The sequence below is a fragment of the Herpailurus yagouaroundi genome, unplaced genomic scaffold (genome assembly GCF_014898765.1).
Source record: "Herpailurus yagouaroundi ecotype Mexico unplaced genomic scaffold, PumYag 28, whole genome shotgun sequence".
Taxonomy (NCBI): Eukaryota; Metazoa; Chordata; class Mammalia; order Carnivora; family Felidae; genus Herpailurus; species Herpailurus yagouaroundi.
The window spans coordinates 128,349,543-128,375,345 of NW_024412376.1; the positions used below are offsets into that span (position 1 = coordinate 128,349,543).

The window sequence follows — 25,803 nt, forward strand, 5'->3', positions numbered from 1 at the left end:
TTGTGTAATATCTAGCATCCTATGGAACTTCAGATATGCCACCCATATTTTGGAAATATTTTCACTATGACATTTGTTTTTATATTTTGGAATTACCTGTTCAGAAAAACCTGTGGCACATGATTTTACATGAAAAACATTTTCACAGGGTGTATACTTACATTGGGGAGTACTGCCGTAGAATTAGAAGGCAATATTTTGTAGAGCGCCCACAGTAGGGAATTTAAAATGATTCAGTAGAATTATGGAAATTATGGAAATTGTGGTGGAATCTTTTCCTTATCTCCCAATACAGCCCATGTGGGCATTATTAAAATTCTGCATGTGCCTCTACTCCTGGTGTGGGCTCACACTGGCCCATCATTCTGTTCCTTCACTGCGGTGAGCATTGCACTTAAAACAGTAAGAGCTTTCTGCTGCATTGGTTGCAATTGATTTTGAAGGAGCGAATTTTCCAGTCAGTGACTGAACAAGGAAGGTATTACTATTCTATAAGGTATATAGCAATGTCCTAGGAACTGAAAGTTTATGAAGGAAGATACGGGCTTTCCTCATGAGCATACTTCAAAACCCATGTGGCTTGGTCAGTTTAGGAAATAAAATACATCCCTTCAGAATATTTGTCTATGAAAATGCTTAGTTAGACATTGAAAGCTTTTGCGTGTAATTGTTTCCGGACTCACGAGGACATTTGATTCTGAGTTTTAACCTTCAGTGCTTGTGGCATTTCAGTGCGTTCACTGAGGGTGCCACCCTCCCGCTGTCCACCACCCTGTGGTGAAGGAGGAGTGCTAAGTCTGAAATAGGGCATGGATGCAAATCAGAGCGTGAATGCAGCCTGCATACTCCTAAAGAGAGAAGACGGTTTTGCTGGGCATTCCTAATGAATGAGCACAAAGATATGCCGGTTCCCAGGGCGCTGGCAGGTATAGGAGGAGGAGGACTCCTCCTCTATGCTAATCAACTATGCTGGTAGCATTTATTTACATGATGTGATTGCATTTTTAGCAGAGGAGGTATTATCCTTTTTTGTCCAGCTGCAGTGCTGAGGTTGACAGTGATGAACAAATTTGCCACTTGTTCAAAGTGCTAGATTTGAGCCTGGTTCTCTACTATTTGTTTTTATTGAAGTGTAGTTGATACACAAATGTCATATTAGTTTTAGGTGTACAACATAGTAATTCAACAATTCTGTACGGTACTCAGTGCTTATCACAAGTGTAGTCACCATGTGTCACCTTACAATATTATTGACCACATTTCCTATGTTGTACTTTTCATCCCCATGACTGATTTATTTTACAACTGGAAGTTTGTATCTCTTAATCCCCTCCCATTATTTCACCCATCCCCCCAGTCCCCTCCTCTCTGGCAATCATCAGGTTTTACTTCGTATTTATGAGTCTGTTTCTGTTTTGGTTTGTGTTCTAGTTCCATGTATACATGAAACCATAATGACATTTGTCTTTCTCTTATTTCACTTAGCATAATACCCTCAAGGTCTACCCATGTTGTCACAAATGGCAAGATCCCATTCTTTTTTATGGCCCCAAATATTCCATTATACACACACACACACACACACACACACACACACCCCACATCTTTTTTATCCATTCATCTATCAATGGACGCTTAGGTTGCCTCCACATCTTGGCTATTGTAAATAATACTGCGGTAAGCATAGGGGTGCACATATCTTTCTGAATTAGTGTTTTCATTTTGGGGGGAGTAAATACCCAGTAGTAGAATTACTGGATCATATGATATTCCTATTTTTAATTTTTTTGAGGAACCTCCATACTGTCTTCCACAGTAGTTGAACCAATTTACATTCCCATCAACAGGGCACAAGGTTTCCTTTTTCTCTATGTCTTCGCTAACACTTGTTGTTTCTTGTCTTTTAGGAACCAGCTATTCTGACAGGTGTGAGGGGATATCTCAATGTGGTTTTGATTTGCATTTCCCTGATGATGAGTGATGTGGGGCATCTTATGTGTCTGTTGGCCATCTGTATGTCTTCTTTGGAAAAATGTGTCTTCAGGTCCTTTACCCAATTTTTATTCAGATTATTTGGGGTTTTTGGTATGGAGTTGTATGAGTTCTTTATATATTTTATACACTAGCTCTTTATTGGCTATGTCATTTGCAAATATCTTCTTCCATTCCATAGGTTGCCTTTTTGTTTTGTTGATGGTTTCCTTCACTGTGCAAAAGCTTTTTATTTGGTGACGTCCCAACAGTTTATTTTTGCTTTTGGGGGGCGCCTGGGTGGCGCAGTCGGTTAAGCGGTTAAGCGTCCGACTTCAGCCAGGTCACGATCTCGTGGTCCGTGAGTTCGAGCCCCGCGTCAGGCTCTGGGCTGATGGCTCAGAGCCTGGAGCCTGTTTCCAATTCTGTGTCTCCCTCTCTCTCTGCCCCTCCCCCGTTCATGCTCTGTCTCTCTCTGTCCCCAAAATAAATAAACGTTGAAAAAAAAATTTATTTTTGCTTTTGTTTCTTTTGCCTGGGGAGACCTATCCATAAATGTGTTGCTAAGGCTGATGTCCAAGGCATAACTGCGGGTATTTTCTTTTAGGAGTTTTGCGGTTTCAGGTCTCACATTTAGGTCTTTCATCCATCTTGAGTTCATTTTTGTGTATGGTGTAAGAAAGTGGTCCTGTTTCATTCTTTTGCATGTGGCTGTCCAGTGTTCTCAATACCATTTATTGAAGAGACTGTATCTCCATTATAAATGCTTGCCCCCTTTGTTGTAGAGTAATTGACCATATAAGCGTGGGTTTATTTCTGGACTGTCTATCCTGTTCCATTGATCTATGTATCTGAATCCAGCCTTGAATGGGTCCAAATCTAATTGTTGTTTTTCCCAAACTGTGCTGCCTTTCACTTGCTCTTGTCCGTGTAAGTTCAGACTTGGTGAACAATTACATTCTGATCACTTATATGACAGGAAAATATTTATTTTGGATGCTCTATTATACTTTGGGTGATGATTGTCTATTACACCGGCATGCCAGGTATCTGGGACTGCTTACGGACTTTCTCCACTAATTTTGTCATGTCCTTCAGTCTCTTCCTAAGTATTTGTAGAATGAATGGATTGTCAACCACCTGGAATAATTTTAGTAGGGTAGTGAAAATATTTTCAAAAATTAAGGAAAGTTTTCTTTTAGAAATTTCTAACTCTGTGACTTTAGGCAGGCTACCTACCTCTCTGTTCCTGGGTTTCTTTGCCACTGAGGCTGACTGCACTTGAGCCCTGCAGGAAGCCCCACCGGCAGGGATCCTAATCCAGTAGGTCTGGAGGCGGAGCCCAGCAGCACCTTTGCAAAACTTCCAGGGTAACTCTAATATACAGCCAGATATGAAACCACTGGACTAGAGGGTGTCTGGTGTCTCCTTTGTTGCTCACATTCTATAATCTTTTGATTGTATAACCAGCTCTAGAACAGTGTCTGGTAGATAACTAGTGCTTAGCAAATGAATAAGAAAGCTTCAAGAAAAACGGTTGTCACAAGGAAAATAGCGGCCACAAAGTCCACACACTTTATGCCACCTACAATCACCGTCAAATACCTTTGAAAATCATTTGCTCGGAATTTAGAGTAAAATTGGTTGACTTATATTTTAGTATAATTATACTCTAAGCTATACTAATTATACTATACGCTAATTATGCTGTGTTAACTACTTATTCTAAGTATAATTAATTACACTAATGATCACAACGTGTAGTGATTACTCGTGGTGGACGTTCTGGAGTCAGGCTGCCTGGGTTCCTCTCTCTGCTTTGCCATTTCCTGCTTCTGTGAACTTGGGGAAGTCACTCAATCTCTCTGGACCTCAGTGCCCTCATCAGTGAGATGGAAACATTAACAGTAACTATCTCTAGAACTATTGTGCACAATGCCGAATCCTTGGCTAGAAAGCACATAGCCCATTGTCTGTCTGGCATGCTATAACCCTTTCAAGAGGATAGGACTTCTGGTTGCTATTGTGGTTATTGCGTTTTTATTCACCACATCTTTGCTCCCCACGCCAGCTCACCTCCACCTCTGCCCACCACCTCTCACCTCCAAGGTGTAAAGGATGGTCACCGGAAGCCATGAAGGCAGCTCATAAAGGTCAGGGGGGTACATTGAAGAGGAAACAGAAACATGAAAACATCCACCCCAACTTTAAAACCAGCACCACGTGAAACTATTTTAGAAAAGAAGCACAAAAGAAAAACTGGTGTTCCATATGATGTTTCTGAATCACCAACAATGACCACATTGACCATATTCTGTTTCCTAAAAGGCAGGGATGCAAGTAAATACTAGAACTGTTTCCATCAAAATAATAAAAAGGAAAATATTACTCCGTACACTGAAGGAGGAAGCTTCAGATGTCTGGAAAATTCGCTTCAGTTTAGTAGCAATCTGATTATACAAATCAGTAAGAGTATTGAATAGTCTTGAATTCCTGCCATGTGCGAAGCATGTTGTAGACAGGAGGTATAAAGACTGTTAAGACATGGTTTCTTTCTTCAGGAGTCTTTGAGTCTAATCAGAGGAATAACGTGAATACGGAGATCATTGAATATGGTACTTTAGAGCAATACAGTAGAAGAGATGTCACAAAGGGAAAGAAGACTGGTGCAAACAAAAAGGCAGGGGCCGTAGGTTCTATGACTATATGCCAAGGGCAAGATCATTAGGAGTAAGATTAGTGTGGAGAAAGCTGATGAAAAGATGGGATTGAAACCAGGCCTTGGACACAGGTGATGTTTGGAAAATCTAGTTCGGTGATTCTCAAGAGAAGGCAGTTTTGCCCCCCCCCTCCCCCCTCCGAGGGGACATTCTGCAATGTTTGGAGACAAATTTGACTGTCACGAGTATGGAGTTTGGAGGAGGTGCTACTGGCATTTAGTGGGTAGAGGCCAGAGATGCTGGTCAGCATCCTACAATGCACAGGATCGTCCCCACAATCAAAGAATTACCCACTCCCAATTTGTCAATAGTACTGCTATTGAGAAGTCCTCCTTTAGAGCTAAAAACAGTCAGAAACCCCAGGAGTCAAGAAACCTGGGTAACCGTAATGAGCTGGGCAACTGCGGGCAAACTATTTAACCTCTCTGGTCGTCTCAAAATGAGGGCGCCTCGGGGTGGAAATTGAGCGTCCATACTTGAATCTTGAATTGAGGCAACACAATTATGTTCATAGACTTGTAGAGACTGAGAAAAGTGAATGAAGCTCTTGATAAAAACTTTTCTGTTCCTTAGTTTTCTCCTTCAATTTAATGACAATTTTGAGGGATGAAAGTTAGTAGAGTAAGATGCCAAACTGAAATAAATATCAACATGGAAGAACTGCAGAAGTAACATTTTGTATCAGGTACTCATTAAAGAAAAAAAAATCTGTATCTAGAAAAACATCTACCTTAGGTTATGTAAAGTTATGCTTGTATTGAGCAAGAAAATCATAGCAAGAAGCTTTTGAAAATTTTGATTTGTTGGCCCTAAATGGTGCTGGCATCTCTTTTCAGTCCAAATAAACATTTATTCCAATAAAAGGAGGCACTGTGATCTTTGCTGTTTGCTATGCATTTCTGGCTGCGCAGCGCCTCTGGTTAAAGTTCTGTGTGTTTACTAATCACGCAGACCTCAGGGAGGTAACAAGTTGTTTTCCAAATGCAGCTCATTTTGTATCTATCCTCTGAAAATGTCTTCTAACTAAGTAAGTGGTAACAGTGGAAAATTCAATCTGCACCTGTGTGAATAATGAAGAATTTAAAAAAAAAATGCTTGAGTCATCTCCATTTATGAAATAAATGTTTATTTTTATGAAATAATTTAATAGATGACAGCATTAATTTTAAAAAATATATACAGCAAGGTGTTTTAATATGCAACGTTTTTAGAATGGGCCTCACAGAAGGGATGCATGAATCATTGGAAATTTTTGGTGTGTTCCAAGGTTAATCAGATTCTAAAAGAAGTATTTGATTCCCCAGTCTTACCATCAAAAAAAAAAAAAAGTTAAATGTACTGCTTAAAAAAAAAGAAAATTAACTCCTATCCTTTAAAATATGTCACCCCGTCCACCCCACTCCCTCCTCTGGAGAATGCAAAATGACCATTTTGCGCGATGGTCAAATTGAGGCCCCTGGTTATTGCTGATTGTAGCATACTGATTCAAAACCTGCTACAAGAGTAATTTAGATTAAAACCAAAACAATAATAAGAAAGATTTTTTTCAAATTTCCCAAGGAAATGTATATATTTTGATGTACAAATTCCCTAACTTTGCAGAGTGGGCAGGAGAATAAAAGTTTGTAACCTTTCTTGACTCAGCATGTGTGCAGCGTGGGGTGCAGGGTGGGGATTTAGCGCCCTCTGCTGAATGGGAGGAAATAGTCCTGTCAGGTGAAAACTGGGACCTCTTTTTAATTATTTTCCTTTATGATGGTCATCCGTGTTATTAAACTTATTCAGCCTGGGCGAAATAAATAAAAAACACTTACAGAGTTCTGTGTGTGTAGAAGTGGGAGCATGTATGTAGACACATGTGTGTGTGTTGTCCACATACACACCCTCTTAATGTAGGCACTGAACAGATAGATGGTCCCTAAGGAACATTACATTTTTTAAACGATATGACCCTACACGTATGTAAGTAGCTTCTTCGAAGAACGCTTCGTGAAATAGAAACTTATAATTCATGTAACAAGTATAATATTTTGATGTATGTGGCCAACAGTTTAACTGATCCATGCCCAAGAATTTTGGTAAGGAATTATTATAGAGTCTGGGATGTTTACAGTGAAGAGGTACCCATCGCCAGTCGTGTGAGATGCAGACTTATGCTTGAGGAGAAGCAATCAGGTAGAATTTAGGAGACAGATTCTTGGTCTTCATCAGCCAAGTAGACTTGTCCTCAAACATGTCCCCTTTGTTCTTGCTATTCCTTCTGCTTGAATCATGCTGAAACTTTCATCCCATCCACTCTCCTGAGATCCTGTCTTCCATGATCCCTCTCCAGCCTTAAGAATCTGTATTTTGGGGGCACCTGGGTGGCTCAGTGGGTTAAGCGTCTGACTTCAGCTCAGGTCATGGTGTCATGGTCCGTGAGTTTGAGCCCGGCGCAGGGCTCTGTGCTGACAGCTCAGAGCCTGGAGCCTGCTTCAAAATCTGTGTCTCCCTCTCTCTCTGCCCCTCTCCCACTCACACTCTGTGTGTGTGTCTCTCTCTCTCAAAAATAAATAAACATTTAAACAAATTAAAAAAAAGAATCTGTATTTTGAACGTAATTCACTTTAAATAAGAGAAAATACTTTTAAGAAATCTCATTTCTATTAAATGCAGGCTTCTTAACACATATTGATTTAAAACATTTTTATTACTTTATTGAGGTACAATTTCCATACCATATGGTATCCCATTGATTTTTAGTAAATTTATGGAGTTGTGTGACCACCACCACAATCCACTTCTAGAACTTCTTCATCTCCCCTCAGATTTCCCTCCCACCTATTTGTAGTCAGTCCCCATTCCCACCCCTTCAGCCACAGGTAACCACTGCTCTGATCTCTGTCTCTGTAAGTTTTCTTTTTCTGGGAATTTCATAAATGGGTCATACAATATGTAGTCTTTGTATCTGAATTCTTTTATTTAGCATAATGGTTTTGAGATTCATCTGTACTGTCACATGTATCAATAGTATGATATTTTTAATTGCTGGATAGTATTTCATCATTTGAGTATTCTATATTTCGATTATTCATTCACCAGCTGGTGAGCGTTTGGTTTCTAGTCTTTGGCTATTATAAATAATGCTGCCACAGACATTTGCATACAAGTCTTTGTGTGGATGTATGTTTCATTTTTCTTGGGTAGATTTCTAAGGATGGAAATCATGAATCATATGATAAGGTTTATAGTTAACTTTATGAAAAGCTGCCATACTGCTTTCTAATGTGGCATTATTATTTTACATCCCCAGCAAGTATATATGAGAGCTTCAGTTTCTCAAAATCCTTGCCAATACTTGGTATTTTCTGTTTACTGTTATTGTTATTATTATTAATTACCATCTTAGGGGATATGTAATGGTAGCTTATTGTGGTTTTAATTTGCCTTTCCCTAATGACTAATTATATTGAGCACTTTTTTATGTCTCCTTCGTATGTCTTTGTGAAGATTTTCTATTCAATTCTTTCACGTATTTGAAATTGGGTTGTCTTGTTATCGAATCTAGAAGTTCTATATATATTCTGGATGTAAGTCCTTTATCTGATACATGACTTGCAACTACTTATTCCAGTATGTGGTTTGTCTTTTCATTTTCTTAGTAACATCTTTTGAAGCACAAGACTTTAATGAAGTCCATTTGTTATTATTATTTTTGTAATGGCTTGTGCTTTTGTTGTTATACCTAAGAATTCTTCCAAGCTCAAAAAGATTGTTTCCTGTTTTTTTTTTTCCTAGAAACTTCATGATTTTAGCTCTTACATTGAAGTCTGTGATCCACTTTGAGACAGTTTTTGTATACGGTTTGAGGGAAAAGCTAGACTTCAATTTTGCAGTTGGCCCAACACCATTTGTTGAAGAGTATTATTTTTGCATTGAATTGTACTGGCATCTTACACATACTGATTTACATTACACATATTTATTAATCTCTTCCCCAAACCCTATTAGGTAATTGATATTATCCTAGTTTCATAAATCAGTTTACAGATTCATAGACTTTAACCACTCCAGTTATTCAAGTTCTCACAGCTAGTAGTAGATGGCAGAACCAGGGGTCCAAGTATCTGGTTCACCCAAGTACAAGATCTAGTACAAGGACCAAGTCCAAGTCCTTCCATATTACTTATTTCAACATTAAACTTTAAGCTTCCGGAGGTTACATAGCACTTAATCTTATCTTATCACCATAATCTAGCCCAGTACTGATTATTTGAGGGTCATGTTATGAAACACTGAGTTGACTTAAATGATATTGTGTGTGTGAAAATAACAACCTTACAATCTAAATAACATTTTCTCTCCATTCTGTTCATGCTTATCACGGACAAAACTAGACTTTCATTTTATTTTATTTTTTAAAGTTTAGTTATTTTGAGAGAGAGAGAGAGAGAGTGCAAGTGGGGGAGAGGCAGAGAGAGAGAGAGAGAGAGAGAGAGAGAGAATCCCAAGCAGGCTCTGTGCTGTCAGTGCAGAGCCCGACATGGAATTTGATCCGACAAACCATGAGATCATGACCTGAGCTGAATCTAGAGTTGGACACTCCCACCAACTGTGCCACCCAGGTGCCCCTAGACTTTCATTTTAAAGGAAATGTTTTAAGGAAATAACTGCTCAGCCTGTATTAAAAGTCATTCATTCTGCATGAACATGAATTTCATTAGGAACTTTGTTGAGTTGAGAGTGTCTGTGCTCGTATTTGACTATAAAAGAGCTTTCAGGTAACATAAATCGGATCTCAGATAAAGACTTTCAGAAAGTGTTAGAAGCATTGGTTTGGGAGCCAGAAGGTTCTAGTCCTCGCTCTGCAGGAACTTGGTAAGTGATCTTGAATAAGACCTTGGATGTCTCTGCATCACAGTCTCCTCACTGGTAAAACAGTAGATGTGGACCTGGTTACCATTATAATTTCCCTCCCGTGATATGCTTTTGTTAAATGAATATCCTATAACATCCTGTTCTGCTCTGATGACATATCAGCGGCTTCTCTTATATACAGATTGCAGTGAGGATCTGTTTCACTGTCACACGGGCAAGTGCCTTAATTATAGCCTTGTGTGTGATGGATATGATGACTGTGGGGACCTGAGTGAGGAGCAGAACTGTGGTAAGTAGTATTGTTTCCCTGAAGGCTTTCATTTAAAATGACAGACGTGCATAGTCCAGAATTCGTAGCTCATTGTTTGTTCACGTGATTAGCAGGTTAACTTGCAAAATGGCTGGTTTCCTTAATTTTAGAAAGAGGAGGTTTTTCTCAATTACTTGCCTCAGTCATGTCTTATGTGTCAATGTAATATTTCTTAAAGTCACAATAATGAAGTGCTTAAGTAGAGTGGAAAGATGGGTAACAGTTGTTAATATGTTAAAATTTTCTCCTTGAAAGTGTTGTATTTCTTCTCTGGTTAGGGCCAGTGGCCCGTATTTAGATTTTGAGCTCTTGAGCAAAACTTCACAGACAGATGTATTGTTGTGTGTACATCATAGAATTTACAGTTGGGAAAGGTCTTATAGATGACCTAATCCAAACCCTCCTTTTACAGTGAGATAACTGGAGAAAACGGGGGGGGCGGGCCGGACGTTGGGGGAGGGGGTGGAGGGCTTGAGTAGTTGGACAGGTCAATGGAGAGGACCAGGGAATATAGTTACTGTGTGAAAAAGAATGGTCTTAACCACTCAACATAATTCCTCTGAAGATAGTAGGATATCATGAAGTTTGTGCTCTTAGGGTGACTTTGCGCCTCTGTAACGGTAATAATTACAACTTTCCCTTAGACCAGTCTTTGCCCCACTTGCCCATCATTATTAACAAGCTGAGCACGTGGTGCTTCTTCTGGTTTCTGCACATGTATCCCATCTATTGTGTCTTTCTTCTTTTCTCAGCACTTCATCTTCCATATACTATACCTTACTTTATTGCTGCAATATGACCTTTCAGATCCATGGTTGCTCCATGAGTCTGTCAACGACAGTGGTACTCTCTCAGTGGATACTCATAATTGTTCCTCGTTATTGAATCTGTTATCCACGAATCCACACACATCTGTTAAGTGGTTACTTATGTTAAGGCTTTTCCACATCTCATGGTAAGGAATCCCACAGAGTCTGCTCTCTGTGAGAAGAAACTTGACTTAATTCCCTCTCTTTTTTTCTCCAAGAATGTATAGTTTAGGGAAGAGGTTAAATCTAGGCTAAAAAGGATCATGAAAAAAAATATAAATATTCTGCATTTCTTACCCAGGAGTTTTTTTTCCAATATGAATTATATATTAAGATAGTTTAATAAAAAGCCTAAGCTTAGCATCAGGAAAGATGACAGGAGATATTTGCCTTCCCAATTTATCAGAGAGAGGTAGGTTACAATTCTTAGATACATGGTAGAGTTCTCACAAATCAAATCAGCTATCTACATTGTGAAACCCACATCACAGGTCTGTTTATGTTAGCCAATGTAAAAATAAAATTTTTTCGTAAGGAAAGAAAACAACAACAAAACAAAAACAGGAACAACCCCTGGGTCCTGAGAAAGCTGCCCGGTTGTTACTCATTTGAAAAACAGACAGATCTTACCCCACAGTGATGGTGGCCAGTGGGTCACATGCTTGGGTAGGAGGTGGCATTTTAATTGTGCCGGAGCCACCATAGAGAAAGCATTGAAGGTATCTGAACAATTGGAACAGACTCTCTTCAGCTGGAATCATGAGTCATTCAGCTCTAAGTCTTTGTTGTGCTGGTTCTCTACATCCCCCTGAGTTTTTGTTTCCTCCAGATTGTAATCCCACAAAGGAGCATCGCTGTGGAGATGGGCGCTGCATTGCAATAGAGTGGGTTTGTGATGGTGACCATGACTGTGTGGATAAGTCCGATGAGGTCAATTGCTGTAAGTGCCCTGCGGATTTCCATTTGCTTATTTTTTCCTTTCTGCCTGCTTAGACAAATATAGTGTCCAGCACTCAAAGGGAAGATCGCTGTACTTTGCTTCTAATCTATGAAGATAATAATTGAGCGGTGTGATGGCAATAACAGTGTCACGTATCTGGCTTCCACGTGTCTCCCCAGAACTCCAAGCTTAATTTGGCTGCTCTGGCCAGGCTGGTGTCTGTTTTCTGTCTCACTGGCCACGCATCTCCTTTCTGCATCTGTAACTTTGTCAAAGAGGATGTTCTTCCCAAAGATTGGGGGACTCTTTTTCTGCAAGCTATGTTTGAGTAACTAAGCTTCCCTGAAGGAACCTCCAAACATGCTCTCAGTCACTCTTTGTGGGAGAACATGGAGAGGATTGCCAGAGAGAAGAAAGCCTTCAGTGTTCCTAGGGTTACATAGAGCACATGATAATAACTACAACTTTACAGGCTGTTGTGTATCTGGGTGAGTAGACAGTCTGGAATAGTAGAAGCTAGATGTTAAACGAGAATAGTATTGACCTGAAGGAGTTAATATGCATTTGATGCATGTTCAAACCAATTAAAGTTTTTATTCCATCTTTTGCTGTCTAATAAAAATAGGCAAATTGATACATATAAGATTGAATATTTAATTTGCCTATAATTTGAGGCAAAAATAGAAATATGGGTCATATGGGTTTTATTTTGACAGAAGAAAAGCCATCTAAATTAATTAACAAATGCAATACCCAGCTTTCCCTTTCCCTGAATTGAATTGGAACTGAGTCCTTGCTGGTGGACATAGTCAAACAGAGTGGACAATATCTCGATGGATCTTGGGAAAGCAAGGACATGGTACTCAGGTCTACCGATTCTGGTGTTCAGCCTCAGTTCAAGCATATGGAGCTTTAATATTAGACAGTAACTCAGTGAAGGCTGAGGTTACATGAATGGGTTTCTGATGCTCGAAAAGACAATAGGGATAGAATTTAGACAACCTTCAGGAACTGGAAGGTTAGTAGCCACTAGACCATCCCTATCAAACGTCAGACGTCATAAGCAGTTTTGAAATAAGGTGTTTATTATGTGCGGGGTACTATGCAAATTCTTTCACATACGTCATTTCGTTGGCCCATTAGGTCAGATTGGAATAAAATGAAATGTTTGGGCTTTGAGTCAGAGAAGCTTGCCTTCACATTCCGGCACCAGCTTTTAACAGCCTTGTGGCTCTGAGACGGACGCTAACCTCTCTAGACTTTAGTTTCCTTATTCTATACAAGGTTGATAATATCTACTTTGCAAGTCTGTTATGAGGATCTGAGATTAGATACATAATACTGCTCACACAGTTATTGCCGTATGCTAAGCCTTTAATAAATTATAGCTTTTATATTTGTAATAAAGCTACTATCATCCTTAAGACAATTTCTCACCCTGCCCTTATCAAGAAAACGTTAGTTTTTAGTAAGTGCTATTTCACGTGGCAAGAGAGAGCCTCAAAAGAAAACTTTCCATTCCCAAAACACGTGGAATGAAACAAATTAATGACACATTCATTCATTTATGTGGAACATGCAGATAGAACGTTTCATTTCTTGGTAATGCCAGATAAGCGGGAATCCTATCTACGATCCGCAGACAGAAGTACAAATCAGTGCAGCGAATATTATTCTGGCCTCCGCAGCTTGTCACAGCCAGGGTCTGATGGAGTGCAGGAGTGGACAGTGTATCCCTAGCTCTTTCCAGTGTGATGGAGACGAGGACTGCAGGGACGGCTCTGATGAGGAGAACTGCGGCGACAGTAAGTGTGAGAGCATTCCTTACCCGCGGACTTTTCCCTGGGAATGGAGCAAAGAGTTGGGAGTTACCTAATGCTTACGTAGGATTTCCACATGAACAATTCCAGATTGCCCGGCTCAGCATGGCTCACAGCACTGGCTGGCCGTAAAACCCTTCCTTGTGGTCAGTATAATTCCCCAGCATCTTGCACTGAACAGTCCTCCCTCAGGATAGACGGTGGAGGTTGAACACTTAAACCGCATGGGAGATTCAGTGATCTGTCTTATGGGGAATGTCAACACGATGATCAAAGAAAAGTTGAGTCTGTAGTATTCTGTTAAATTACATTAGGTTACAATTAGGAGGAGCTGGCTTCTGAAATCAAACGAGACAGCCTCCCCGGGTGCCTCGGTGGCTCAGTTGGTTAAGCGCCCAACTCTTGATTTCTGCTGAGATTTACGATCTCGTGGTTCACAAGATTGAGCCCCATGTTAGGTTCTGTGCTGACAGTTCCAGCCTGCTTGAGATTTTCTCTTTCCCTATCTCAAAAATAAATAAGTAAAAACAAACAAACAAATAAAAAATGTGATTGCCTTCTAAAATAACTATGTGCAGAGAAACAGTTTCTCTCTCTTTTTTTGTGTGCCCTGCCGTGTCATTTTATTTTCATTTATTTAATTTATTTAAATATTAATATTAAATTTATTTAATTTATTTAAATATTAATATTAAATTTATTAAATTTATTAATTAATTTATTATTTATTTAATTTCATTAATTTAATTTATTTAATTATTTATTTATTTTCATAATTTAATTTATTCATTATTTATATTCTAGTTAATTCACATATAGTGTAATATTGTTTTCAGGAGTAGAATTCAGTGATCGATCACAGAGAAGCAGTTTCATACCTCACATTAACAAGTAACATACTCAACTACACTTGAAAAGGGTTACTGATGTCTTCTGTGAAACTCGAAAAGAAAATCAAATAAGTTGTTTTTTAAACTGTGTCTATTTCTGTCAGAAAAGAAGAGCCCTTGACTTAAAAATCACTACATTTGTTTGTAAGTGACCTTGCCACTCACCGGCATAGCCTAGTCATTAACAATGTGGCTGCTGGATGGGATGCCTGGGTGGCTCAGTCAGTGGAGCATCTGACTCTTGATCTCAGCTCTGGGGGACTCAGGTCTTGTTCTGAGGGTCGTGAGTTCAAGCCCTGCATTGGGCTCCATTCTGGGTGTGAAGCCTACTTAAAAAAAAAAAAAAAAAAAAGAATGTGGCTGTAGGTGACTTTGGGCTGGTAACTGAACTCTGTTGTGTCTCAGGCTCTGTGCCTGTAAACTCAGAGTAATACCTACTCAGAGGGCTGGCACATCGTGAACACTCAATAAACATGAGCTATTATTATCACACGACTGTTGTGTTAAAACATGTCTTGGGCTGCGTATATCACAAATTGGCCAATGAGGTTGGTCACATGTAGCAAAATTAATTTTGTCATAATGAATATTGATCCTTAGAATAACTTCAATGAAAAAGCATTCCAGGCCTAAAAAGAGGTACTTTTAATCACAGATGTAGTACCTAAGAAATCAGGTAATGAGTACTTCATTTTACCAATTTTAGCGTTCAGAAGCAGATTCTTTTCTACCCATGAGTTATGATGTGCATATCAGCCAAGCACCTCCCTTTGGATCAAATTGTTCTTTCTTTCGACATAATTCATCTGTGTTTGAGACAATTTTGGATTCTTTACTATGCAATGGCAAGATTTATAAACTATTTCCTAGCATATGTGAGATGTAAGAAAGTCATGCAATAAAGTGGATCAAAAGTAAAATTTTTACCATCTTCATATTACTTAATCTAATGAATCTGACTGAATAAATGTATATTGTGGTGCTAATATGTGGTCAACCACTGGGGATCTGGTGGCAGGCGAAATAGGTCATGGAGTTTGCAGGCCCCTGGGGAAGACTGGCGTGACACAAATAATTGTGTAAGTCAGTGTCTACCATGGAGTGACATGGGCCAGGAGGGAAAGTTCAGGGATCTTTGTGCTGTATATGGGATGCATGCGCTGGGACAGGGCCTTAGGGAAGTTTCCCTGAGGAAGAGACGTTGGAGCTAAGATGTGAGGAATGAGTGGAGCTGACTTAATGAAGTAAGGTGGGACTGGAGAAAGCACTTTGGACACGGGGATCCGCTTGTCCGAAGGTCCCAGGGAGGAGAGGAACAAGGCATATATGTAGATACCAGGAGAAGGCCACTATGATTAGAGCCAGGAGTGAAGGGGGAAGGTGCTACTCCAGAATGTTGTCACCAGTATCCCAGGCCGGCTCTGCTAGGAAGACTGGGGAGGGAAGTAGAAGCCACCCAGGCCTTTGGGCCCCATTCAGGATTCAGGCCTCTACAGCCCTCAGGCTCCCCTCTCAGCCCTGTTGTCTAGTCTCCCTGAAGCTCCAGTGATGCCAACCTGTGCCCTCCCCACTCCAGCCTTTGTGTATTCTGCTTTCCGCTTGGGAAACCATTCTACCTTCTTTCTTTTATTTATTTTTTATTTTTAAATTTTTATTTATTTTTGAGAGAGAGAGAGCGCGTGCGGGCAAGTGGGGGAGGGGCAGAGAGAGACAGAGACACAGAATCCAAAGCAGGCTCCAGGCTCCGAGCTGTCAGCACAGAGCCCGATATAGAGCTCAAACTCACGAATTGATCTGTGAGATCATGACCTGAGCCGAAGTCGGACGCTTAACCGACTGAGCCACCCAGGCGCCCCACCCCATTCTACCTTCTTATGCCAACTTAACCCACCTGCCTTAAAAACTCCTTTGAGAAGCTCTCTCCTTATTGTCCTAGTTTGCTTCTACTGCCTTACATATACCTTACATACACAGTGATCACACGGCTTAGCTGTGTGTGTAAGGTTCTGTTCATGGCCACATGCCTAGGTGGAGTATAAGCCATTTCACTTCTTTTATTTTTTAATGCCTCATGCCTAGCCTGTCACGTAAGCTTGTCACATAGCAGACGCTCAATATCAGCTGAAATAATGAATGCAGGTTGTCTTATTAAAATTCTTTAAGAGACTGGATGCATTGATGTTAGCCTGGCTTACCTTGCAAAAGTGGTTTGACCCTGATGATATTAAAAAAAAAAAAAAGGAGTGGTATCTGTTTTCTTTGAAGGCTGTGATATATACTGTTGCACATTAATGGGAAGGAAAGAGTCCAATATAATAAACATTATCTGAGAATTATAGATAAGAATGATTTTATGTACACATATACTGTTATTTATACTTAAAAATGCCTTGCAAGATTTTCTAGATTCTAGATGACATATATGAAGGTAACTGACTATAACGAGCAAGAGGTAGAGAGAGAATGGGTAGTAATTTATTACCCTATCCATTTAACCTACAAATGACCAGGAAATCAATGGGAAAAGCAGTTTCCTTTCTACAAACCTTAAGGAAAAGCCATTAGGCTGATGTTACTGCTTTCATTCATTTGGAAACAAGAAACCCAATTCTCAGGTCATCATAGCTAGGCCAGTGATACTTTCCAAGGACATATAGAAAATATGGATAGCAGCTGCATAAGATTTGCACCGTGATAAAGTATCCTTACTGTATTGGTGTTGATGCCCTATTTATTTTTAGGGAAAGCATTTTCCTTACAGGGAAGAATAGAGTTGGGTGCAAATGAGTCCTTAAAATAATATCATTTGATACTCAAAATTCCAAGATCATTATCTTGGACTTTCTCTCCAACCATCTAAATTTTATTCTGTAATCAAGTTTATTCACCCATGTAAACATAAAACACCTTTTTCCCCCCGTTAAAAGTACCAACCACCTGTTTTGTAGGCTAGGTTGCCTCTTATTTCTTCATTCCTACAGAATCCTTTTTGGACTAACAGTGTTGTATTTAGTTGCCAGGACAATTAATCCAGAAAGTTACATATTTAACATGTGTTCAATATTTTTGGAGAAATTGGAAGGGAATTAAAGTTGTGTCATTCCTCCGCTCCACCAGACGTTCTTGATACTTTCTATCCCAGTGTCAGGACTTTACAGATGATGAAAGCAAATGTGCCTTTTCCCCCCCTTGTAGGTCAGACTCCATGTCAAGAAGGCGACCAAAGATGCCTCTACAATTCCTGCCTTGATTCATGTGGCGGTAGCTCCCTTTGTGACCTGAACAACAGTCTAAATAACTGTAGTAAGTACAGCAGCTGACAAATGCGATCATCATGTCAGGATGTGCCTTTGGCTGTTTTCTTCTGAATTGACATTAAAATGTTGAAATCTGGAATCCCTCCAAATGTGTGTGTGTGTGTGTGTGTGTGTGTGTGTGTGTGTACATTTATATACATATTTCTTTTTTAAAGGCTGCATGTGGTAGCGGAAAAGAAACAAAATGGTCTTAGTTAACTTAAATCAGAAACAAATGTGTCATTGTGAACGGCCTATAAATCCACCTTGCTTAATATCATTACCATTATTTTCGATTCAACATCAGCTCCTATATATTACGTTCTTGGCTCCATCTATGGGCAGATGCTATCTTTCTTCCGTTTGAAAGCACAGCTTCAAAAATAGAAACTTTATCCAAGAAGGGAATGTGAAGTTCATCTAAACAGCCACCTAAAACCGTGGCGGGTCTGTTCTCCTAATAAGATGTATTCTCACCTTTCCGGGAACTTTGCTGCCCTGTAATGATCTTGAGGCTGTTATGTAAATTTGTTTTGGTGGCAAATGGTGGAAACAGGTGGCTTTCTCAAAAGAAGCTTTCAGGAGAGGGAACTCCTGGGGAAGAGAGAAGGGGCAGGGATTGCAGACGGCTGTATAGACTCTCGTGGGAAATTGAAAATGAATCAGAAAACCCCAAAAGACTCTGATTTCTAGTAACGAACTCTTATTTGTGGGCTCCGCTTTCATATTCTGCTTTTTTCACTTTTTATAATCAACTTGTGGCCTCATCTTCAGCTTGGGGCTTGAGGTTTAGAAGCAGGTCTGTCAGCTGTTCGTTTACAAGAAAGTATAAAGGTTATCTCCCAGATGAAAGGCTGAAAAGTTCAGGTTCTAGTTTTACGCAGTGACCTTTCTGCGTCACTGTAGAGCTTATAGGGGCTGCTCCTGTACCCACAGGGATGTGAGGGAGGCAGCCAGTGAAAAACCCAGACTGAGGAGTTTTTGTTTATTTTCATGAGCACTTAATACCTGTTTGGGGAAAAGCACAACCCCCAAGCCTTTTCCATTTCCATTTCCATATGAGAGAACGGTTGAGATAGATATTAATGTAACCATGAAGACATACTGCCATTTTCCTCACTCTAAACTGATGTAAATAAGTGTGTGTTCATATGCATGTATGTATCTGTATCTGTATCCGTATATGTATATGTATATGTATATGTATATGTATATGTATATGTGTATGTATATGTATATGTATGTGCTGGGTCCATTTCACGTTGCTTTATCTCCCAATCTGCTCTGGAACTTTTTCACAATTGTTTCTTTACTACACCTTTAGCTTGGCGTAAGTAATTTTAAACAATGACAGTGTCACCTCAAAGATATGTGTTTATTATTGGTTTTGGGGGTTGTCCGACATGGAATGGCACTTTGTGTTAGATTCAAAAAAAGTTGAAAGGGCACTGTGAGCCTGTGTCAAATTTGGGTGGGGAGGAATTGAGCGTATGTTGTCTTATTTTCTCCACTTTTGAAATATGTCAAAATATAAAATTTAAAAATATGTTACACCTGTCAAAAAGAGAAGTGGAAAGAAGGGCACTAGATAACTCTGGCTCATAGCCTACTGGTATTTATAGCGTGCAGACAATGTTCCAGGCTCTGGGATGGGCACCAGGCACTTTAATGGTGAAGAAGGGTGACATGATTTCTGCCTTCCTGGAGACAACTTTTCAGTATGGGGGAACATAGTGCCATCTTTCCACTCAGGTATACTGTGTGAGTTTTATCTTTATGTTCTTTTTTGAATGCTTATTTATTATTTTTTTGAGAGAGAGAGAGAGAGAGAGAGAGAGCAAGTGCGGGGGAGGAGCAGAGAGAAAAAGGGAGAGAGAGAATCCCAAGCAGGCTCTGTGCTGTTAGTGTGGAGCCCGAGGTGGGGCTTGATCCCATGAACTGTGAGATCATGACCAGAATTAAAATCAAGGGACGCTTAACTCAGGGACGCCTGAGTCACCCAGGCACCCTTCTCTTTATGTTCCTTAAATACACTCAAACAATGTCCTTAGCACTTCACTGTCTCATCAGCTTCCTCACTCACCACAAATATTCTTGCCAGGTTCTTCCATATATATTCAGCAGACATTTGATCATCCCCTCTTCTGAGTTCCAGGCACTGGCCTGGTCATTGGTCCCTCACTCCTTCTCTGTTATTAAAAATAGTTTATATCCCTAACTTCCAATTGAAAGTAAAGATGTTTTTTCTCATTTTTCAAACTTCCAATTGAAAGTAAAGATGTTTTGGGGCGCCTGGGTGGCTCAGTCGGTTAAGCGTCCGACTCCGGCTCAGGTCACGATCCTGCGGTCCGTGAGTTCAAGCCCCGCATTGGGCTCTGGGCTGATGGCTCAGAGCCTGGAGCCTGCTTCCGATTCTGGGTCTCCCTCTCTCTCTGCCCCTCCCCCACTCATGCTCTGTCTCTCTCTGTCTCAAAAATAAATAAACGTTAAAAAAATTTTTTAAAAAGAAAGTAAAGATGTTTTTTTTCTCATTTTTCAAAGAACTTCATAGTGGTATGTCTGTAAAGTTGGTCAAGGAGCATCTTCTCTCAGAAAACGTCATGCATTTGAATATGTGATTAATTATTTGAAGATCTTTACCGCTAGAGAGACTATCGTTACCTAGATTCTGAGGCACAACTACACAGCACTGTCTTTCTCTAGCTCCATACTAATGGAAGTATGAGTTTGAAGAATGTGGATATTCTGTCTGATGGAGTCAGCCTGTTACTGGAGTTGCTGGGGTTCTGGTTCTTGAAGACACTTGTTCTTGCTATCCCATAATATATAACTTACTAATGGTCTCTGAAGATATACTCACTGGGACCCGGGCATCAGTATTTTTAAAATTTCCTGGTGACTCCAATAGGCAGCCAAGGTTGAGAATTATTAGCTTAGTGGTTTGTCCATGGCTAGGCTGCAAGGGTATGGGACATCCCCGAAACGGAATATAAAAAAGTCTTCATAGTTTTCAAAGTTTTCAGTGGAGAAGTCCATGGCTTATCTCAGACTCCCAGAAATACCTACGGTTAAAAAAAAAAACCCTAAAACCCACATCTCTGATGATATTGTTTACTGAAAGGCTTGAAGTATCACAGTATTCCCACATCCACTCACAATCCCAAATCTTTAACACCTCCTTGAGGCAAAATACAGACACATCCTTGCCTTAGGGGGTAGGAGCAGGGTGTGGGATACTAATCCTCACTTCCACATGGCGGTGTGCAATCCAGACAGCCGGGGAACCCTGTGGAAAGAGCAGCTCCTGGGCATGTGTCCTTCCCCCCACTCTCTGTGCCCATGAGCAACATGGCTGTATGAAGCCAGGTATGACTGTCATACCCCAGGGACTCTCAGGTTCCCCCATAGTGTTCCATCAACTGTTACTTCTACATGTTTACTCATGCATTTTTTCCCCTCCAATGCTGAAGAGGCAATGGGCCGCTTTGTTCTTTACATAGCTTCCTACTGACCTCCCAATTTACTGTCCTGTCTTTGCAACCTCCAGTTGGAAGGAACAGATAGTATAGGGATGTGGTAAAGAAACCAAACACCGTAAGGGTTAAGGACTTTAGTCCTTGGGAGCAAATGGTAGATGAGAGGAATGGTGTCTTCCTAAAAGTATTCTCAACTAATGAGTGAAAACTAAATGATTAAATTAGAATATTACCATTTAGTGACACTGATTGGTTGCCATTTGGTAACATTAATCAGTGAATTAATGGGTCAAGGCATTGAGCATCTACAGCTGCTGACATCACAAAAGGAGAGAAATCAGTTTTACTTTGCCTTCTGATGAAAGAACACCATAGCACCTATAGCCTTACCTAAGGGATGAAGCCTCATCAGCCCTCTGCATTCAGCTGCCCATGTTCTGGAAATAAGAGTAGCAGAGGAATATATTTAACTTCACCAGGACTGAGTAGTCAGCAAAGTCAAACTCTGGGACACTCTACAGTTCAAATCTCTGGGTTCTTCCATAGTTAAACTTTAATTAAAAATAAAGGATGGGCATCCAGATGGGTCAGTCGATTAAGCATCTGACTCTTGATTTCAGCTCAGGTTGTGATCTCACAATTGTGATCTCATCTTGTGCTGAGCATGGAGCCTGCTTGGGATTCTCTCTCTCTCTCTCTCTCTCTCTCTCTCTCTCTCTCTCCTTCCTCTGTCCCTTCCCTGCTCACCAGTGCACACTCTCTCTTCTCTCAAAATAAAAAAAAAAATATTTAAAAAATTTGAACAAAATTAAAGGATGGAGGGGAAGACAAAACAAGTTTTAAAAAATGGGCAAGGCTTAACTCTAGTATTTAGGGTGAAGTGCACACTTAGGTAATAAAACTGTAAGAAGACTAAGGTGACAACTATGAACTCAGTTGCTACTCTGCGAAGAAAGAAGCTTGATAGAAGATAGGGTATATGGAGGGTCATCTGGGATGTCTGGCAAAGTTCAGTTTCTTGATTTGGGTGGTAGGTACAGGGATGTTCACCTTATAAAACTCATCAAACCACTAAAAATAATGATAAAAATAAATATAGAGTTTGAGGCAAAGATGAATCTTAGAATATTGTATATGCCAGTAGACGTTGAAAGTGCCATTTTTCTCATGTAAATGACCATTTAATACATGATTTCCATGGGCGCCTCGGTGGCTCAGTCAGTTACACGGTTCACTTCACTCAAGTCACGATCTCAGTTCGTGAGTTTGAGCCCTGCATCAGGCTCTGTGCTGACAGCTCAGAGCCTGGAGGCGGCTTCAGATTGTGTGTCTGCCCCTCCCCGCCCCCACTCTGTCTCTCTCTCTCTCTCTCTCAAAAATAAACATTAAAAAAATACACGATTTCCAATGGCTTCATCGTGGCAAGGATGTAACATCATTTAGTTAACAATCCCCTCTTTAGGTTGAATTTAACAAACATGTTTTCAGACTTTGAAAAGTGGGATATCATTAAGATTCAATTAGGATCAATTTTTTTTTCAACAGATATTTATTAAATCTCATCTATGGTCAGGAAAATGTGCTAATGAGCACGGCATCAAACTCGAAACAGTCCTGCAGGATTAAACGTCTTCACGTTTGTGACACGACTGCCCTCTAGTGGCTGTCGTAAATCAAACTAGTGAGTGAGTGAATAATCCTTAAGATAAAAAAGCTTATTGATGCTGTAAATCATAGAATGTGAGGTTGATAGATATTTTGAGAGTTTATGTTGCTTAGCACTCTATGGAGAATTCCTTAACAAGATTCGGTCGCCCTTAACACGTTCAGTAGAGGTCTCCAGAATAATGTATGATCACAACTTCATCCTTTCATCTTCCTTGGCTTGGAAACACTGAAAGCTTCTATCTCATCTCAAATCATTAGCGATATAGTTTCCATATATCGAAAAGAAAAAAATATCCATGTGATAGGTCTGCTAGTCATATAATAAAATACATCAATAAAAAGTTAAAACTTGATAGGGCGGTAGAGGAAAAGCTAGAAAGGTTTACACAAGAAAAAAAAAAGACTGCATCAAAAATTCATGTGAGTCATCCCATTTTAGTAAAATTACACTAAAGAAATTAGGAAAAATATGGTTAGAGTTGCATCTACTGACTTATATGATGGTCATGACTAATAATTAAGCAACAAAAGTGAATTGAGGAATCATAGGAATGGTATAATTCCACTCTGGCAGAAGCAAGCAAGCAACCTCCTTCTATGTGTGTAAATGCTTCTATGTAAATGCTTGTATGTAAATGCATGTATGTAAATGCTGTATGTAAATGCCTGTATGTAAATGCTTGTATGTAACTGCTTGTACGAGCCAGTGAAAGGCATGGAAGGCTCAAACCCAGTCTGTTGGCTTTGAGGGTCAGTGAGAGGAAGGAGGGCAGGGAGACCATGAACTTTTTGTTTACACATCTTGCGTTGTTTTTATTGTTATGAGGAATATTCATTTTTTTGTAATATGAAATCCAAATATTTAATGTTACCCCTCTTTATAAATCTATGGACATGATAAACTGAACCAGCCCCACACCTCCTCTGTGTCTTTCTCTTCTCTCCACCCTGTATTCATTCTCATGCCAACTTTACAGCGTTACACTTTGGTGCTGGGTGGCTCAGTTGGTGAAGCGTCCAACGCTTGATCTCAGCTCAAGTCTTGATCTTACAGATCTCAGTTCAGGTTTGGAATCTCAGGGTCATGAGTTCAAGCCCCACGTAGGGCTCTGCACTGGTCATGAAATCTACTTAAAGACAAAACAAAAAAGGAAGTAATAAATCAGAAGACAAAATGGTTAAAAGGAAACCTAAAAGAATGTCACTTTGGGGCGCCAGGGTGGCTCAGTCGGTTAAGCGTCTGACTTCAGCCAGGTCACGATCTCGCGGTCCGTGAGTTCGAGCCCCGCGTCGGGCTCTGTGCTGACAGCTCAGAGCCTGGAGCCTGTTTCGGATTCTGTGTCTCCCTCTCTCTGACCCTCCCCCGTTCATGCTCTGTCTCTCTCTGTCTCAAAAATAAATAAACGTTAAAAAAATATTAAAAAAAAAAAGAAGGTAAGATATATTTCAATTTTGTAAGTTTTTAAGAAATTGTTTTACATATGAAATTTACTATAGGTATAGATGTAGACATAGATATATAGATACATACCTAAATGTGTGTTTTGTTTTCTTGTTAGGTCAATGTGAACCAATTACGTTGGAACTCTGCATGAATTTGCCCTACAACCATACAAATTATCCAAATTACCTTGGCCACAGGACTCAAAAAGAAGCCTCCATCAGCTGGGAGTCCTCTCTTTTCCCTGCACTTGTTCAAACCAACTGTTACAAATACCTCATGTTCTTTGCTTGCACCATCTTGGTACCAAAGTGTGATGTGAACACAAGCCAGCGTATTCCACCTTGCAGGTAACACAGTGGGGTCTCCCCCAAGCACCCTCACTTCCCCTCAGGGAGAACCAAGGGAGCAGAGACTAAGTTTGAGTTTAGACAAAGTCCATGTTGCTAAGGAGCTCTGTATTTAACAAATTATACATTTAAATGGTAAAGAAGTAGGAATTCTAAAATGAATATTTGAGTAAGAAGTAACTGCTGAAGTACCACACAGCAGAGGCATGAACTACCTTTGATAGTAGTTCACAGACTTTAATCCAATAAGATCATCCACGTTTCATTTTGGTGGATCAAGAAGTGTTCTAAAATGTGAGTTAACAGAAGATGGAGTGTATCTGTCTTTTTCTCTGGCAACGTGGATGTATTTAAAATGCTGCCTCCAGGGCGCCTGGGTGGCTCTGTCGGTTAAGCGTCCGACTTCGGCTCAGGTCATGATCTCACGGTCCGTGAGTTCCAGCCCCGCATCGGGCTCTGTGCTGACCACTCAGAGCCTGGAACCTGTTTCGGATTCTGTGTCTCCCTCTCTCTCTGCCCCTCCCCTGTTCATGCTCTCTCTCTCTCTCTCTCTCTGTCTCAAAAATAAATAAACGTTTAAAAAAAATTAAAAATAAAATAAAATAAAATGCTGCCTCCTAGGGCGCCTGGGTGGCTCAGTCGGTTAAGTGTCCAACTTTGGCTCAGGTCAAGATCTCGCAGTCAGTGGGTTTGAGACCCGCGTCGGGCTCTGTGCTGGCAGCTTGGAGCCTGGAGCCTGCTTCGGATTCTGTATCTCCCTCTCTCTCTGCCCCTCCCCTGCTCGTGCTCTGTGTCTCTCTCAAAAATAAATAAACATTTAAGAAAATAAAATAAAATAAATAAAATAAAATGCTGCCTCCTCACATGTACCCCAATGTTTACAGCAGCGTTTGCAACAATAGCCAAATCATGGAAAGAGCCCAAGTGTTCATCAACCCTTGAATGGATAAAGTAGATGTGGTTTATGTATACAATGGAATACTATTTGGCAATGAGAAAGAATGAAATCTGGCCATTTGCAACAATGTGGGTGGAAGTGGAGAGTATTATGTAAGTGAAATAAGTCAGTTGGAGAAAGACAGATATCAAAAGTTTTCACTCATATGTGGAACTTGAGAAACTGAAAAGAAGACCGTGGGGGAGGGAAAGGGGGAAAAATAGTTACAAACTGAGTGTGAGGGAGGCAGACCATTAGAGACTCTTAAATACCAAGAACAAACTGAGGGTTGATTGGGGGGAGGTGCTAAGGGAGTGG

At 40.2% G+C, this 25,803-nt stretch overlaps 1 protein-coding gene across 1 annotated transcript in view; it reads left to right on the forward strand.

Annotated features, from left to right (window-relative positions):
- Nucleotides 1-25,803, forward strand: part of CORIN (corin, serine peptidase) — a 262,182-nt gene that overhangs the window by 165,343 nt on the left and 71,036 nt on the right. Inside the window, 5 exon segments of the mRNA XM_040484427.1 lie at nt 9,730-9,837; nt 11,497-11,607; nt 13,296-13,412; nt 17,513-17,620; nt 24,317-24,548. Of these exon segments, the coding sequence (XP_040340361.1) occupies nt 9,730-9,837; nt 11,497-11,607; nt 13,296-13,412; nt 17,513-17,620; nt 24,317-24,548 (676 nt within the window).